Raw genomic sequence first — 18064 nt, 5'->3', positions numbered from 1 at the left:
ATAAACAGGTATCTACTCGTGGTAGATTTATGTCTCCAGGACCAGAGGTGAAGAGCCAAATGATGCTTTTGCCAGCATCAATCATTGAAATGTTTATTCATTTTGAAATTAACAGTTTCTACTAGACCTCCCCACCTCCTTTTCCAACTAACAGTCTGGGCACTCTTGCCCTATATTCACATACACCTACCTGTGTGCATTCAGGCTCCCACACAGAGAAAACCTTTCCTGGTCTTCCCGAAGAAGCCCCAAGGTCAAGTCTCCTATGTTTTACCAAGTTCCTTTGGCTTCCCAAATTTTTTTTTCTCCCAAATCCCACCTAGGTAAAGATGGCCTTAATCTTCTTCAATTTAACCTCCAGCTTAGGAAAGGCTCCCTTCACACTTTTCACTGATCAATGCACTGTAGCCACAGCCCCCTCAAAGCCTCTGCACTTCGGATGCTACCACAACCTTCCTCTCAAACACTGTTTCCCCAGAGACACATATCAAATCACCCCCTTCCCTCTCCTGCTACTTCTTCACTGGTCTTCTGACTGACTTAATCATCAATGTCCTAATCATCAAACTGCCCTAGAAATGAAACTGCAGCTTTATTCAAGAGACTGGTACAGCTGCTGTAGTGAAGCTGCTCAGCCTAAATTAGCTTGCCATCGCAGACAGGAAGGCAGGCAATGGGATGGAGGAAGCATCCCTACCTACACCACCAGAGCTTTCTACACAAATTCTTTGACTCCTCTCTTCTTCCCAATATCATAGAATGACCGAATGGTTTAGGTTGGAAGGGACCTTCAAGCCCCCCCAGTGCCACCCCCTGCCCTGGGCAGGGACACCTCCCACCACACCAGGTTGCTCCAAGCCCCCTCCAACCTGCCCTTCAACCCCTCCAGGGATGGGGCAGCCACAGCTTCTCTGGCCAACCTGGGCCAGGCTCTCACCACCCTCACACCAAACAAGTTCTTCCCCACAGCTCAGCTCCATCTCCCCTCTTGCAGGGTCAAACCCTTCCCCCTCCTCCTAGGGCTCCCCTCCCTCATCCAGAGTCCCTCCCCATCTCTCCTGGAGCCCCTTGAGGGACTGGAAGGGGCTGGAAGGTCTCCCCAGAGCCTTCTCTTCTCCAGACTGAACCCCCCCAACTCTCTCAACCTGTCCTCACAGCTCCAGCCCTCAGGGCATCTTCATGGCTTCCTCTAGATCTGCTCCAACATGTCTTTCTTATGTTGTTCTTATGTTCTTACTTAAGGAATATATGATAGACAGATAGAGAGAAATGTAGGCAATCCTCCTCATATGGCTGCTTAGAGGAGAGAATTTGCAGAAAGAGGGCAGAAAGGAGCAAATGTCATGAAAGAAGATGGAAGCTGAAGGAACATTTCTCAGTCTTTCATACTTGCTCCCTTTCTATAGCATATTCTACACCTCCATTGTTTTGATTATTAGGGATGATCGGATTAATAATAAATCCTTGCTATACCTATATTGAAGCTTATGTTCTACAAACTTGATCAACCACTCATACTTCATGTACTTTCTTCAGATTACCAGTCAGGCCGCTTTTGACAGTAAATATTAAAAACAAGATTATATCAAGTGCTTCACTTAAAATCAAAACTCTTCAGCCAATTTTCCTTACATGTTTTAAAATTTGTCTGGGATTATTCTTCCCTTTAAAGCGAAGCTTTTTGGCTATGTTCCCTTTGTCTTCAATGTATTTAGTTCTTTTGTCAATTTAGTATTTTTCTGGTTTTGTAATGATGACGACAGTGAGACCTCTTGCATTGTTAATACAATTCTTTTTCTTCCTTGTAAGAAGTTTTATTAAATTACTTTTCCCACAGAATTCCATAGATTTGTTCTTTTTTTCATAACATTTAGGATCATAAGAATAGTCATTGTGACATCACATGCAGCATGGAGTAGCAAACCATCAAGGAAAACTTTTGTACTACAGCTCAACTAATTGAATAAGGTAAGCAACAGGACAACCCAAGTGGTTTAGTAGGGGGATTCAGCTGGCTCAGTCAGAACTTCTATTGAAAAGAACTTTTACTTGGAAATAACACATCTTGCAGAAATTGGAAATACCACTCCCCTCCAAATATAAATAAGCAGAAGGAACAAAAAGATATTGACTAGCTGTAGATTAAGAAACCTTCTGTTTTCTGTCTTCAGTAATGGACTTTTTATTTGTGGTGCTATACTGAGTAAATAACCCAAATACAGAAAACCTACATCTAAAATCGAACTCCCTCCCCGTGTAAATTCCATCTTCACTGTGGATTGATGCAGTGGAGCTATGTATTTCTTAAAGATGTTACATAAACATCTTGCTTTGAGACCAAAGCAAATATCATACTTTTCTTTCTTGAATCTTTACAACTTCAAAGTCTATTAAGAGGATGCACCTCATAAATTTCTTTCCACACTGCTTTTATTACACTTTCCAGAAATGCATATAAAGTAAAGGATTTCTTCTTATGCTGTGAAGGAAAGACCTGTGCAAATCTTCCCAGTCCCCTGAGGCAAAGCCTGTAAACCTAAGGGCTTGACAACTTTGCCCACAGCATTTTCAAAGAGCTCCATTGGAAAAAGATTTTCTTGGTACTCATTATCTGATCTGTCCAAAGTTCACCTTTCTCACTGGAATGGAAAAAAAAAAAGTGAGAGACAGATGAAAGTACGTTAGATGTTTTTGATTTTTTAAAAGTCTCAACAAGAGGCTTCTGAAAAGCCAGAGGGAAGATAAATCTACCTTAAAGATTGGAAGAGAACGCAATTCGGCAGGATTCTAAACCAAAATCTCCTGCTTAACCCTTGACTGTAGCTGAACGTTCCAGATTCCTTCAAAGAGAACAACCCCTGTGATGCTGCATGTACTAGGTATCTCAGAACATCTCAGGAATTTCAACTAAATGAAAATAGAGAAGTAGACTATCTCATCCCAGTAGGCACAACAAGATACCTTCAGAAGAAAGGGTTAAATGTCTAGTCAAGAAAAAATAGAAGGTGGTTACTTCTTCAATTCTCTGAAACCTGTTGCTTCTAGTGGAATGAAGCAAGATTATGCAATGTTGAGAACAAATGTTCTGCAATTGTCAGAAAATATGGGTACCTTTCCTCAGAAAGAGTAGCCATCTTGTCTAGATGCCACGCTAAAGTTCAGGGATGGAACAAAACCATATCATCATCTATTTGTCTGGGCACTTTTCATTATTTTCTCCTTTTATTTGATTTAAGAGAAGATTTGAACAGTACTCTGGCAGTAGAGAAAATGTAAACTATGCTTAGGTAACGCAAATATAATTTGAAATCAAGTGCAAAACTTGGCACGTACATACTGCTCGTTGAGGAATACATGCTAAATTAAGTGTTGCGAAGGAAAGCCAAAAAATAAAATCAGGAAGAGCCGAATGGAGAGTAGTGAAAAGAAGTTAGAGTGAAAAATGCAATTCACAGATTTTTTTTCAATCTATGCAAAACAATTTGGGAAAATGAGGATTCTGAATATATTCCAGAAGATGCTGGATACAGAGCTCTCAAACTGAACTCAGAGAACTATCCGTATCACCTAAAAAAACTCTCTACATCCATCTCCCTACAGAGTTCACTCTGGTTCACTGTTTCCTTTGGTGCTATTGTCTGCCATGGGGTTACCATCAGAGAACACTGGTAGGCAGTACTTCCCTCTAACATCTATTTTCAACCACCTAAATTGGTCTTCATAGGATTCCATTGTGCACACTGCAAAGAAACTTGTCTTGTTGCCAGCTAGAACTGTGAACTACATGTCTTTCTTTTCTTCACTGTTCTTTTTTTGGTTCACAAGCAACCTCCTACCAAAAGCAGAATCCGCAGAAGAGACTACATCCAAGAGATAATGCAATGAAAAAGTATGAAGAGAAGCCCAGGTGGCCACCTTGCAAATTTCCAATGTGGAAGCCTTCGACCTCTCCGCCCAAGAAGCAGCTATAGTCCTAGTGTAATGAGCTTTACAAACCCTGGGAGCCTCTTTACCCTTAACTACATACGCCTCCCTAATACAATCCCTTAACCATCTAGCTAAGGAACTCTTAGAAGCCATTTGACCCCTCTTAAGACCCCCTAAGAGTACAAACAATCTGTCAGAAGATATGAAATCTTTGATTCTTCTGTGATAAACCCTAAGTGTTCTTCTTACATCCAATTTATGCAGCCATTGCTCTTTGTCATCGCTGGGTTTAGGGAAAAATGAGGGCCAAGAAACCGTCTGGTTTAGATAAAACTCAGATGCCATCTTTGGGACAAAAAAAAAAATTTAAAAAGAGGAACCATCCAAAGAACTACTTTGTTTCTGATGGAACTTTACACATGTTCTATATATCAAGATTGAAGTACTATGGGATATGCCGAACAAAAATCAACTAAAACTGCCATTGAAACAGCTATACACATAAACGCAACACTTGACACAAGCACATGAAAAAACATTATTTTTGTTGCATCTCTGCATGAGTTACATAGATAAAAAGGCTCCCGTGAATACTAAAAGCAACCAAAAAAGAAAAGGAAGCAAGTGCAAGGTTCCAATCTATGTGATGCCTAGGGAAGCTCTAGCTCACTTGGATATTAGCCTACCTTTTATGAATTGGCTGGCTTCCCTTAATTTACCAGCAGCTCTACTTGCAGAGGACTGATACTTCAGACACACCTGGACTGCAGTGACTGCAGGGTAGTTGGGATTCACCCAACCTCGCTTCAAACCGGTGAGGCAGAGTACGGGTAACTGTCTCGCAACGGGGCTCATTTGCTCTGCTCCTTCGGCTGGTTCTGCAGCCTGAGCTGCATCGTGAACCCCATACTGGCACCTGAGTTAACTTAAAGCTGCTTTTGGTCTCTATATTCTGTTGAATTAAACAAGATTTCTGGTGAGAAGGCTTCTAAATAAGTTGAGAAGGTGGCCATTACGCTTTCTAGTCACGTATTATAATGTGTTCTGATGAAAATAAAGCAAGGATTGTACTAAATCCTTCTTATCAAAACTCAGCCTTCATCAGTGAAAAAAAATAAGATTATCAGCCCAATATAGGACATTAACAGAGAAAATCTTAAATCCCTTTTGGTACTTAACAGAACTTGGAACTACGGGGAACATAGCTCTCATTCTCCCATATCAAATCATCTTTCACTTCATCACTACAACTGAGATTTCTGACAATATGAAGTGAAAATAACACCAATAAACCCTTTTTCTAGCCAGACTTTTTTTTTTTTTAAGTTTCTCCAGCCATGACTTCTCTTTGCGTATTCTCCAGAAACTGATACTAAGTGAGCGAGGTTTTGTGAATAAAACCACCTGATCAGAACAGCAACACTAAAACCAAAGGTATGACTTCACTGACATCACTTGTAAAAGATTTACTTCCACTTGTGTTTCAGGGTAAAAGTAATTTTATATTTTCTTTAGAATGGGCCTTCTTCCCAGAAGACTGCCTCCTAACCTAAAACAAGATCAACTAATATTCCCCATTCAGCTTCCATTATGTAGATACCGTTTAAGAACCTAATTGCTATAGATATGATTACTCTCAAAGAATATTCCTCAAAGAAGAAGGCTTAACACACTTTTGAGGAACAGTTCTGAATGTAATTAAGCTTGGAGAAATGCCTGCAGGATGAAGTCCTAAATACACTTCCTGGAAAGCAAAATATTTCTTGTCAACATCGCAATCATTAAGTTCTCAGAATTATTGGTGATCACATATATTACACTGCAGTTAGTTAAACATGTCAAATAGATTCACCATTCAAGAGTTTTTTTCAATTTGTTTACATTTTACCACAGAATATGCAAGTAAAGAACCACCCTTAAAATTGCCCTTACTGAATGTGTATCCTGTCCTTCACATTACAGGTATGAGAAGTTCACTGTAACACCTCTTTGTAGGATCAAGGCCATAAAACGTAAAACATAGTGTGTAATAGCTTAACGTTCCTTGAGAAATAGTAAAACTGCGAGATTAAAGGAGGCAGAAATACATTGAAACCAACAGCAAAAATGGAACCTGAATGCAAATTTTATTTGAGCTTTGATGAATATTCTAAAAATGCATAGGTTAACCTGTATTTCTTTATTTCAGCGTCAGTATTTCAGAGGAAGAATCCATCAAGAAAATGCGTGCCTCAGAACTCTTCCTATTTCATCTTTTTTTTAACAATTTAGGAGACCACATTCCCAAAACACCTTCCTTCTCTGCCTGCAGCCTGACTACAGAGATATCAAATATTTGACTCCACCTCTCCTCTCTCCCTAAGCAGCCTGGCCTCATTTCTGGTCTGATCCTTTCCTGCAATATAATCAAAGCTCTTGAAACCACTTGCTCTCTGGTGACCTGGAATCTCTCTTCTGGCAGAAGTAGCAGAGCAGAAGAACATTTATGAGCATACTGTGACCTGGAAGGTGTTATTCACCTGAGTTTTCAGGATTTTGGGTTCTCCTCATATGACATAAATGCAGTTAGATTAAAAAAGAGAATGGGCTTGGAATCTAAAGCAAATGCAAACCTGAGGCTGGATCTTGAAGGAGTTTACATTCTGATGTAGAGCCTACTTCTACAAAACACCCACTGTAGCCAGTAGGATAAGAATGATGGTAAGCATAGAACATACCAGTAAGAGTTTGTGAGAACTATAGGTTGAAGCGTTTTTCTCTCCCAAAAGAGGCAGCTTTCAAGGACAAGTTCAGAAACAGACATAGTTTCAAAGAATTCAGACTCTATGTATGTTTTTGTCCCATATGAAATGCAGCATTTTATAGATTGTTCAATTGGAGATACTACATTACAGTGTTATAGTTTTTCATTATGATTCTCCATCAATAACTACCATACTTCACATCTTTAGAAATAGCTATCAGTTCTTTTCCAGAAGTCACTGTGCTCATAACTAAATCCACCTATCTCAGAAAGATTCTCAGTGAATACAGTAATAAACTTGTATAGAAAACAGACTGTTTTCTATTCAGAAAAATGACTGTTAGGTAATTAATTTTAAAAATCATATAAAATTATCTTTTTACACAAAGTAGAATCAATAAATAAGGAGTCACTGTGCTCATAACTAAATCCACCTATCTCAGAAAGATTCTCAGTGAATACAGTAATAAACTTGTATAGAAAACAGAATGACATGTTAGGTAATTAATTTTGAAAACCATATAAAATTATCTTTTTACACAAAGCAGAATCAATAAATAAGCAAAAGCATTCATTACCTTGAACATTCTTATTCTTCTCCGTAAGTGAAGGCACCAACAGAATTTCTGCAGAGAGCTCTTCAATTTTTTCTTCCATTGATAAAAAGAGTTTGATAAGTTGAGAAAGACATTTGAGTTGATACAATGTAAAGCAGAAGTTCCTGCCTTTTTTGTGGTATTCCTGGGAGGCTGTTCAAGAGAAAAAATACAATTATCTTTTACTGTTCCTTAAAAAATGAACCCGCAAAAGTGATTATGTAAGAAAGTACAATATATAAATTTGATTTTTGATATAGCATAATGTATCTTTTCTTCCTCCTAAAATATTGTTACACTAGTTCTTCCAAAATCTTTGGCATTTCTCCATTATCTGGGAAGTTACAACTGAATCCCAGGTTTTGTTATTCATTAACTAGGATTTTTTTCCCAAGCAACAGACTTATTCAGAAACCTTCTCACCTGTGTATTACAGAAAAACCACTGTATTGCAAAAACTGATTGAACAAAAGGAAAAAAACCACGTCATTACTATTTTTTAATGGTTTGGGACATCACATCACTACACTGTCACTCTGCAAGTCACCTTGTCTGTTTAACAATCTGCTAGCACAATACAGTTGATGAATATGACATTTGAGTGAAAAGAAACATCAATCTAACACTCCACAACTTTAAATATGTGGGGTTTGAAAACAAGTGAGACTGTCAGGGAACAAATATCAGCAAGTATCATACCTATAAGCATTCGGTATTTAAAAGAAGAAACTGAACATTTTATTTTGAAAGGTTAACACTTGTAATCATAACATATAATCATGTCACATCAACCAGGGAACTCTGATTTGAGCACAGTCAGACTATAAAAGACTGGGAGCTGTTTCCAATTCAGCATTAACCATTAAGTACTTTAATTTTATAACTTCTTTAAATGTAATGCAATTTGCACTTCTATGCAAATTGCGGTGAGCTGATACCCTGATCCTGAGCAGTTCTGTTGCTGATGTAACATCAGCAGAACAGTTTATGCAGAAAGTGTCAGAGTGAGAGCCAGGGTAGTTTGAAAGGGAAGCTCTGAAAGACAAAAACAAATAGAAATTGATTGAAATGTACTTTCATGTGTCAAATCTCTCTTACCTTTGCAATTTTGAAGTACTCAGTACCTCCCTTTTCCCTCAAAGTTCCTAGGTATTTTTTTTTAGGTATTCACAAATCACTTTTAAATAGACATAGATCTAAGTAGCAGAGCTGAGCTCTGAATATAAATTCCCTAATTTGCTATTCCAGTTCTGCAGCCTTAGAGACTGAACTGTGAGTTTTGCATCCACATCTGAATTTCCTCAAAGTTCCAAACAGATGTATTCATGCTAGTCCCTCGCATTTCTAAGAATGGCAAAAGAAAGCGTTACGCATAATTGCCTCCGCTAGTCCCCTTCCTATCTGAATAACAAGTAAATAATATCTGTATTACTGAATTTCCAATTCTAAGTCTTAAACCTCCAAAAAAAGACATTCTGCTATTCAGAGAATTTTTTTCCTTTACCTGAAAAACTAGAGAATATAAACAGAGTTTAACTGACACGAAATGACTGCCTGAGTCTGCAGACAGCCAGAAATAGCAGATCCAAGACATAAGAACCACAAGTCACATCATAAAAATCAATGGAACGTTAGTTCTGCCATCCTATAATTTGAAAAGCTTGTGATGCTCCTGCCCCTTTTGTTGAGGAACAAAGAAACTATCTAATTATTTGATTGCCCCAAGTGATATTGTTGTCATTAGACTGAAAGGAAGTGGACCTAGAAGACAATGGTATACCACAGTAATATTAATTTTAGAATGTACTGCCAAACTCAGAAAGAAGTAAAAAATTTTATTTTTACTTTCAATGACAATTCAAAGTTTATTTCAGCTGGAAGCTGAAGACATTGAGCTCAAAATCCCTCCTTTTTCATGCCATTAAGAAGCTGAGAGAACACTTTAATATGTGACAAAGCACAGTACACTATTGGCAAACAAACACACAATCATCGGAGCAAGAGCTTACTATTTAATACCACCTATGTTCTACAAAGATCTAGGAAAGCCCTAAAAAGATTATTAGGTTGTGAAGTTTATAGGCAAAATTCTAGATGCTTGAAGGTAGGGAAGAATACTGGGTTGATTTCATGGCTGACATGAAACTTGGATACAAAATTAAGAAACAAATGGAGGTAAGCATTGAGGAAATCCTGTCTTTGATAAAAAGGCACAAGTATATGCACAAACATAAGCAGCCAACCCTCATAGTCAAGGGGAAAGGAGGTAAGAAAACAATGGTTTAAGTGCACTCATGAAGGCCTGAAGCATGAAGTTGAATCCCTTGAATCAGTGAGATCCAGAACTCATCAGAAAGCCACAAACCATGGGCACTGAGAACATGGTGATCCAGTTCAACATAAAGTGACATGCAAAACTCTACGTCAAGATAAAAACATTAGAAAACAGAAAGAAAAGATGAGACCACCATGTAATAAATACTATTCTCAGAGAATTGCTGATTCTAGGGAAAGCAGGGAAAACAATCATCTTGCACCAAAGCTCTAAGGCAAAGAATCCTTGAGATGGGATGCATCACACAACCCAGACACTAAGACGTCTCTGGAAGGAGAAAACCAACCAACCAACCCACCAACCAACCAAATACCTATATGGCATTTATAGAGAGCACCATATATTATGGGTAATCCATTCTTAAATCTTCTTTTGTCCTTTGTTAGGCTTTGTCATGATAAAGTAAATGTGATATGACTTACATTTGACATGACAGTATACCAAAGATCCAGAGATGACAAAGATTCAAGCATCATTTACACCAGTTTTTTGCTACAACACTATGGATGGTTCAAACCATGTACCCTCACATTTGCAATCAGCACAAATCATGCTGATGTATCAGTGAACCTGGCCATCAACCAAAGTTGATTGCAATAATACAACAGGTATTTGAAAGGAGAAGTGCTGGTCCTGTGACAGCTCTCAATTGCTGACTTGCCCAGCTGGCATAAAGTTACATGTTATTCTGCGCCGATCACAGTTTTTGAGGCTCTTGACTCAAGGTGGTAATTTTTGACCTGAATTATCCATAACTATCACTGCAACACACTGTTCCATCTCCTTGTACTCATACAGAAACCACGGGCCTTGCTGAAGAGTGCCGTCTCTGCAGCTGCAGAAGCATAAGCTTCTTGTGGGTTTGGTTCACAAAACCATCTTACTGGATGGTCCAACTTGGAAGAAGTTGGCTCAAACCTCAGTTCTGCTTAGCTCAGCCACAGCAGTTGGAAAGAACTGGACAGGGGGAACCTCCAGAAGTGAATTTCCTTTCACACATGGTCTTTTCCATGTCTACAGTTTTATTATTATCCCAGAAATGACAGCTCATTTATTTAGTGCCTGACAACCATACAGTGTGCACACACCTGAGTATCCAAAGTTTGACTGACAGGTCTTATATGTCAGGTTTCAGAACGCTGATGGCACCACCCAGCTTTGAAGACCACTGACCAGGCTGCTTGAATGAACACATCACAGTCCATTTTTTAGCAATGTGTGGTGGTGTGCTCTCCCCGTTTTGCCCCTTCTTCTTCCTCCCCCTCAACCCCCTCGGCTCTTGCTCGGGCCGTGGCCCCCATGGCCATCACAACATCAGTTGTGATCAACTGAAGCTGGACTTTGGGGGATGGCTGGCAACACAGTCAAAACGCTGTCTGGAGTGGGGACATAGATATTTTGTTCCCATGAGAACATGACCATAGGTCAATTATCTCACTCTATAAATAGTGGACAGCCCCAGAGCCCTTGGAGCTTTCCTGGATGGCAGTGGCTGCAGGCCAGGATCTCCTCTTTGGTGAGGACACTCGCTTAAGGACCTACTCCTTGAGGTTGAGAGATTCCTGGCCGCAACAGATTCTCGGTTGAGTGACCAATAGCATGCTGAACTTTGAAATCTTAGCTAAGTGATATAGAGGGTTAATTGTGCATATATAATCCTTCAGACAAAAGCTGTTGACCAAGTCTGGGACTAGGACTGGATCCAGCTGCACCCAGACTCCTCTCTGAGAAGGAGTTTAGGAAGCCAGGGGGTCCTTTCTGAACCTCCTGGCTCTATGGGAGGGTCTCCCTGACAGCTGGTCTGACCCTGTCCTCTGGGCAGTAAATAATAGGGTGCACCTTGACATCGAGCCTCATAAAACACTATCGCATTTACTACTGGTTTTATCACATTTACTACTGATTTTGTTAAACCATTGCTTCACCTTGATAAGTATTTCACTGCTTCTCTCTTACGAGTGAAGTTAATCACTCCGTCCATAACACAATGAAAAAGCATTTCTCCTCAGACGTTGATCTGACTGGACAACCACAGGACAGAAACACTGAAGAACTGTGTAACAGCAAACAGATAAGCAGCCAAAGTGATGACATATAGCAAATGTATATTTTCTGTATTGCCTATACTTATGATTCCTGAACTGCTCTGGAGGCCAAATCTGCCAGCAGAAAAATCCTAAATCACTATGATGAGCTATCTTTAGGCATAACAAAAAAGATCCCAACCAAGCCCAGTGTCGGTGTCACCCACCAAAGGCTGGGTGCTCCCTGAGGGACAGAGAGTAGAGCACGGTAAGGTGGACTTCAGTACAGGTTCCTTGCCGACCAGGGGTCTGTCCTGCTGTATCTAAGCAAGGCAAGAAGGGCAGACCCAGAGATGACAGCCTGGTTTCCATCAAGGGTCCAGATCATCCAGCCAAGTCCACGGTGATGATGCGTATCTGAGTAAGGAAGTTAATTCAAAGCTTGAAGTCAGGATCAGGTCTGGTGGGGTCAACCTAGAGTCAGAGAGTTCAGTTCAGTGAACATTAGGCAGGACCATGGTGAAAAGGCTCAAGCCAAGGTTCAAGCTCAGCTCAGGAAGTCTGAACCAATGGGAGCCATGGCCAGTCTCAGACATGGCTCTGGTGGAGATGAGACATCAGAATGGCTATGATGTAGCTCAGGCACGGGCTGAAGACCCAGGCCTCAGCTGAAAGAGGTCTCTTGGGCAGCCTGTGGTGGAGGCCTCAGAAAAGGCTGGTCAAGGCCATTAAGGCCCATTAGTGCACACAGGCCTTTGTTGCATAGCCCTTAAGGAACTTCAGTTTCCAGACTAAAACCATGGAAGAACAGGTCATTTCTGTAAAACTGTCTTTCAGCTTCACCAAGGACAGCACTATTATTTTGTTAAGAAGAAAGAAAAGAAAGTACTTTAAGTTTCTGCTGTCCAGACTGTGGTCCTTTCTGGGACGTAGGAGGGAGAAGAGGTAGAAAAAACAAAGACTTTACTTGAATTAACTTGAAACTGCACTGCATTTATTTGTATCAAGTAAATAAATGTTGATGGTTCACTATACAAAACTGGATGAAAGCAAAGGAATAAGCACAAAACTTTCCTCCTGTTAACATCCCTACATCTAGAAAATCTGCACTCTTGACTTGCGATGATGCGAAAGGGGCAAAAAGGGTACTTCATTTCCACTGTCATGCCGATTTACCACCCCAACCATCAAATGACAGGCAGCAGGAGTCTGCCATCCCCAACAAGGTGATTCCTAGAGATCTTTGCGTACAAAAAAAGAATTCTCAGGTAAAACTAACATTGAATGTCTACCAAATTGCACAAGGTTTGCCAGACCATGCAGTCATACAGCATCAGAGAAAGTGGTGGCACTTATTTTCAAGTTTGGCCTTTCACTAGCAGAAGGAACTTCCCGAATATCCAAAGGACATGTCATACTTGTTGAAGAATGAAGCGTCTTACTAGAGACCATTTGGCTGGTTGTATCTGGACAGATGGATACTATTAGTTTTTTTGGGGAATGAGCATTCTAACCTGGCTGATCAACCATCCTGCTAAACTAGGGGTTAGACACAGACTACACCAGATCTCAAGTTTCTGCTCAGATGTCATCCAAGCCTCATGGCATCCAAAAAATGGACAAAAACATAGTCCTTTACAAAGGAGCAGGAAAGCTTCAAATGCCAGCAAGTCTAAGGATGAAATATGGCCACTGTAGATCTTACATACCCAAGGAGAGGCGCTGAGTAAAGGTGTCAACAGAACAACCGTAAGTCATAAAGCTATTCATTCGAGAAAAAGAAAAAATAGGCTTGATAGTAAAAAATGTAAAAATACATGAAAGAAGGAGAATACTCAGGTCCCGCATCCTCCAAATTAAGACAGTGTTCAAGTACAATAAACATACATCAATAATAAAGCAGAAATCAAGTTTGATCTACTTTTTTGTATACAGCCTTTCGAAACAATCAAGCTTCTGTTACATTCTTCCCTATTATGCAACCTAGATACTAATTTAGTTCTTAAAATTCTTTTAAAGGTGTTTTAACACCTTAATATAAAATCCATGGGTCTTGCACTCTTTAACATACAATTAATTGAGGTTCTTAGGTAAATTCAAGCCAAAACAGTTCTATTACCCATATGGAAAAACTCTTCAGTTGCATTTTCACATATTCTAAACCAAAATGAGTTTACTCAGCTGTTGTCTAATTTAGAACAGAAGATCTGTGTAACCCAGGTTATGGGTCCTTTTCCCCTGTGCAATTTTGCTGAATCACTCAAAACCTGAAAGTCTTGTAATGGTCATCCCACAATTTCTTGCTTATCTTCCTTCTTCCTCAGACTGGAAAATTCTCCTGCAATTGGAGAAGCTATACAGAAAAGATTATGAAAGAACCTAGATAGAAAGAACATAGGTAACACAAGACAATTTCTGCTGAAACAGTCAAGAATCACAACCATACATAGAGTTTTGCTGTTTCATTGCACAAATGATGACATTTGGTTAACAGTAAATATTTAGATTGAGATGCTGATAATTCAAGATGAGCACAGAGTGCAAACAAACCCTACAAAACGTAAGTACTCTTACCATAATTTTCAACAGCCACGTTTAGAAAATTAACTAGAAAACAGCAAAAATGGAATTTGTTTTTGTGCAGATGAAGTTACACACACACAAAATTCAGAAAGCTATTTACTTAGACTTTTGATAACATTCTAAGGCCTCAGAACTTCTAAACTGCAGGTAAGTATGCTGCCTTAGATTATTTTTATTTTCATATCTTAGGCTTGAAATGCCAGATTGAAAATAATTTTAACTTAAGTAGCTGGAAAACCACTCTTTCTACCAATAAACAGCAAAAATGTATGAGACAACACTTGGCCTAGAGTATGAAAAACACAATACTCCAAAAAAGTAAACCATAACTTTACTGAAGTTTTTAATATAAAATCCTAAGATCAGAGAGTAATAGAAAATTATTTTCACTTATACTAATCATGAGAAATATTAATGCAAAATATATAGAATTTGAAAAATTTCAAGCACCTCAAATAGAGGTGGCTAAGAAATCAGAGTAATTTATGTAATGTAAAGATAAGAGCATAATATTGTAAAAGTGGTTCACTGGGTTCAACTACAGTCTTTTACCCCAGTATCCTGGGCTTGGACAGAAACTGAAAGAGGAAGACTAAACAAAAATATAGAAAGGAAACCATATAAGGTATTTTCTTCTCAGAGCATACCTAGCTCTTGACCACTTGTGGTTGGGCATCTTGCACAGACAGATATGACACACGTCCATAGTCTGCAGTGGGTTTCTATTTCACCAATTTCTGCAGTTACCCTTTCACCCCACGTAAATTTTTACCATACTTAACACTTTGTGGAAAGAATTTCCACACTTTACCTACACCCTGGGTTAAGAGAGGAATCATTTAGTTTGCTTGAATAGTTCATCTTATAGCTTCACCCGATGTCAACTAGTTTCATGAATCAGTCAACTACTGATACCTGTTTATTTTCATATTGATTCCCTTCATTTTATAGACATCTATTGTATCCTGCCATGTTAATTTTGTTTTCAAACTGAAATATTGTAGCTCGCTAATTTCTTCTTATGTCGAAGCTGTTCTACATTTTTTATCACCTTGTTGTCCTTCTCTAAGTCTTTTCCACTTTCTTCTACATCAGCAACTAAAAAAAATGCATATGAAAGAGACAGTATCAATACTGTAAAAAGACACATAGGGATTACTAGTGAAATCAGGGACAACTTTGCAATACTAACAGTTAAATTAATACCTCATCTTCTAATAAGATAAATTAAATATATTGTAGACCTAATTCTACTCAGTATTAATTCTAATGAAAAATAAACATGTCATTCAAACGTCAAGGTTAAAATCAGTTTGGGTGCAATATGTCTTGAACACTAAATCTCAGTCTTCTCTTCTGTATTTGTATATAAAGATATTTTCTGCAAAATAATGTGACCACTTGGGAGCTCTCAGGAATAAAAAAAATGATGGTATTAGAGAATTTCACTTAACCAGTGACAAAGTTGAGAAGTGTGCACAAGAATTCTAAGCCAACTAATATGTTAATTAAAGCATTTTTCAAGCAGCATAGAGTGAAAGACACATATTCAATAAAAGCACTTGATCATTGTACTTGAGCTTCTCCTATATACTTAAATTCAGTAGCAAGACATCTGCCTTTATCTTACCACTTAAAAAGATCTGCCCTCATCTCAAAAAACAAAGCCGCATGAGAAATAAGGCTGTGCAAAATCTAAATGACCTGTGGACACCTGATAACTTGAGATTTTACAGCAAGTTTCAAAAGTGGTACTTTCCTCAAAGCTGTAGCTCTTGGAACCATTAAATAAAGTGTTTCCAATTTCCTTGGTTATAGCCTGGAAGCATTTAAAATCTCAGAAAGAAAATATGCATATGAATGAATGCCATATCTTTAATATAACATAGCCTGGAAGCATTTAAAATCTCAGAAAGGCATAAGAAAATATGCATATGAATGAATCCCATATCTTTAATATAACTTTTGTGATTTTTTTTGTTTTTAATGAGCGTGCCACCTTATATGTTTGAAACAATTTGGCACTCCCAACATCTCAAGAAAACCGAACGGCTAATTCTGATCATTTCACCCCATCCAGGGATGTGACACAGTAAAGTGTGGTGCAGAAACCCCCGCATCATAGGTGAGCTGGCTGTGGATGTTCAAGAATAGCTACACGACGACGGCGCTGCTCTCAGATTAATTAGCCTTCCTACTCGGTGTACGGAGCCACATGGCTCAACTGCTTCTGGGACCCATGATGGGATCCTTGGAAAGCAACCTGATGACTGCCTTCTTCAGTGATTACAGTGGGGATTTCTCCCTCAGCAGGAACCAAGGGTTTAAAACCCTTTTAATCAATTTTACTATAAAATACCTTCCCAATACATTAAATATCATTCCCCTGCCCCCATTTATAAGGCTTAATTTCACATAAGATGGATCTACAATATTGTTCTACAAGGGACACGAGAAAGGGTTGTCAGGGATTTCATCCAATAAAGCTATATGAGGAGGAAAATCGAAAAAGTGCAATATTAAACTTAAAATCTAACTACAACCTGCGTACAAATAATAAAGCCCTTTCATAAATGGAACTAACACTTTGTTAAATTCTGAAAAGAAATAGCCTAATAAAGCAACAGAAACTCAGCTGCTGATAGTCACTGTGTATAGGGATATTTCAAGGGGTAAATTTTTGAAGCAGTGCACAGGGAGTTACATACATAAATTCCATTAACAATAATGTGTTCCTCAGCTCTCAGCGATATTAACTTTTAAGTGATGCTATAACTATTATAACATTCTTGCATTTATGACAGAATTCATCTGCACACTATCTCCTAAACAGAGCTTGTATATAAACCGTATTATTCTTTCACTTGCATTTAGTAATGATATATTCAATTTTTATGGACATCTGCTCACAGTTTTCTCAAACTGCATGTTAGTGTATGTTTTTTAATGTAACTGCTAGGTTTAAATAATTAGTATTGCTGGATATAATCACTAATTTCCTCATACTGTAAGAGTGAACTTAATATTTCTGCATAGCAGATGTAATACACAATATTACGCAGAACTAAATTATTACAAACAGTGCCAGCAGTTTTCTATACACAGTACTTAAGATAATTGTAAAAAATCATCTTCATTACTGCATGCTAGCATTTTTTTAACAGTTTAATTTGGATAGGTTACAAGATACATTCAAATCACACAGATACAATTACTGCAAACCCAAGAAGCTATAAAATGTTCCCAACCAAATCCCTTTGACCCTGTTAATGTCTGTTCCTTGTTAATCTAAGGCAAACATTGTTTGTTGCGTGCATTTGTTATGGAATATGAAAAAAAGGAGAGGAAATCCCTTAACAGTTGTTATTGATTCCAGCATTTACTGACTGAAAGTTAAGTGCCGTTTACAAAACAGAGCAGATGCAGATGCTGACAAAAAGGTAAACAATTGTTGCATGGCTCACTGCCAGATCCTAAGCCAATATATTAAACTCCGAGTGAAGCACATTTCCCCTATAGATTGCACTTATTGCCACTTCATTTCCTATGTGCTCTGTCTCTCTATTGCTGTGCCTGGCACTAAGCTATTTTCAGTTCTTCGTTGACCCCTGAGGCCCAGTGCTACCTCACATAGCCATTAGTGAAGGGAATTGCATGTGTCTGACATGGCCTGAAACCAATTATTTGATATTTTCTTCAGAATGATGCCCAACTCTGTTGGGAATGAGCAATCATGAAATAATTTACCTCCTGATTTAATTTTTTCCTGCACAAATTAGTTGTAGCCTGAGCTAGCGATACACAGCTGCCTGTGACATATCTCTGTCTTATCAAGATTCTACTTGAAATGATGAAA

The 18064-nt window shown here is 38.6% G+C and overlaps 1 protein-coding gene across 1 annotated transcript in view; it reads right to left on the bottom strand.

The window, feature by feature from the left end:
• KIAA0825 (KIAA0825 ortholog) overlaps positions 1-18064 on the bottom strand; it is a 291162-nt gene that overhangs the window by 208511 nt on the left and 64587 nt on the right. Inside the window, exon 7 of the mRNA XM_014936866.1 lies at positions 7249-7419. Coding sequence (XP_014792352.1) covers positions 7249-7419 — 171 coding nt within the window. The remainder of the gene's footprint in view (positions 1-7248; positions 7420-18064) is intronic.

The sequence above is a fragment of the Calidris pugnax genome, unplaced genomic scaffold (genome assembly GCF_001431845.1).
Source record: "Calidris pugnax isolate Ruff unplaced genomic scaffold, ASM143184v1 scaffold40, whole genome shotgun sequence".
In the NCBI taxonomy this organism is placed as follows: Eukaryota; Metazoa; Chordata; class Aves; order Charadriiformes; family Scolopacidae; genus Calidris; species Calidris pugnax.
Note: the sequence above shows the minus strand (reverse complement) of the source record. Positions and strands in the feature narration are given on the sequence as shown.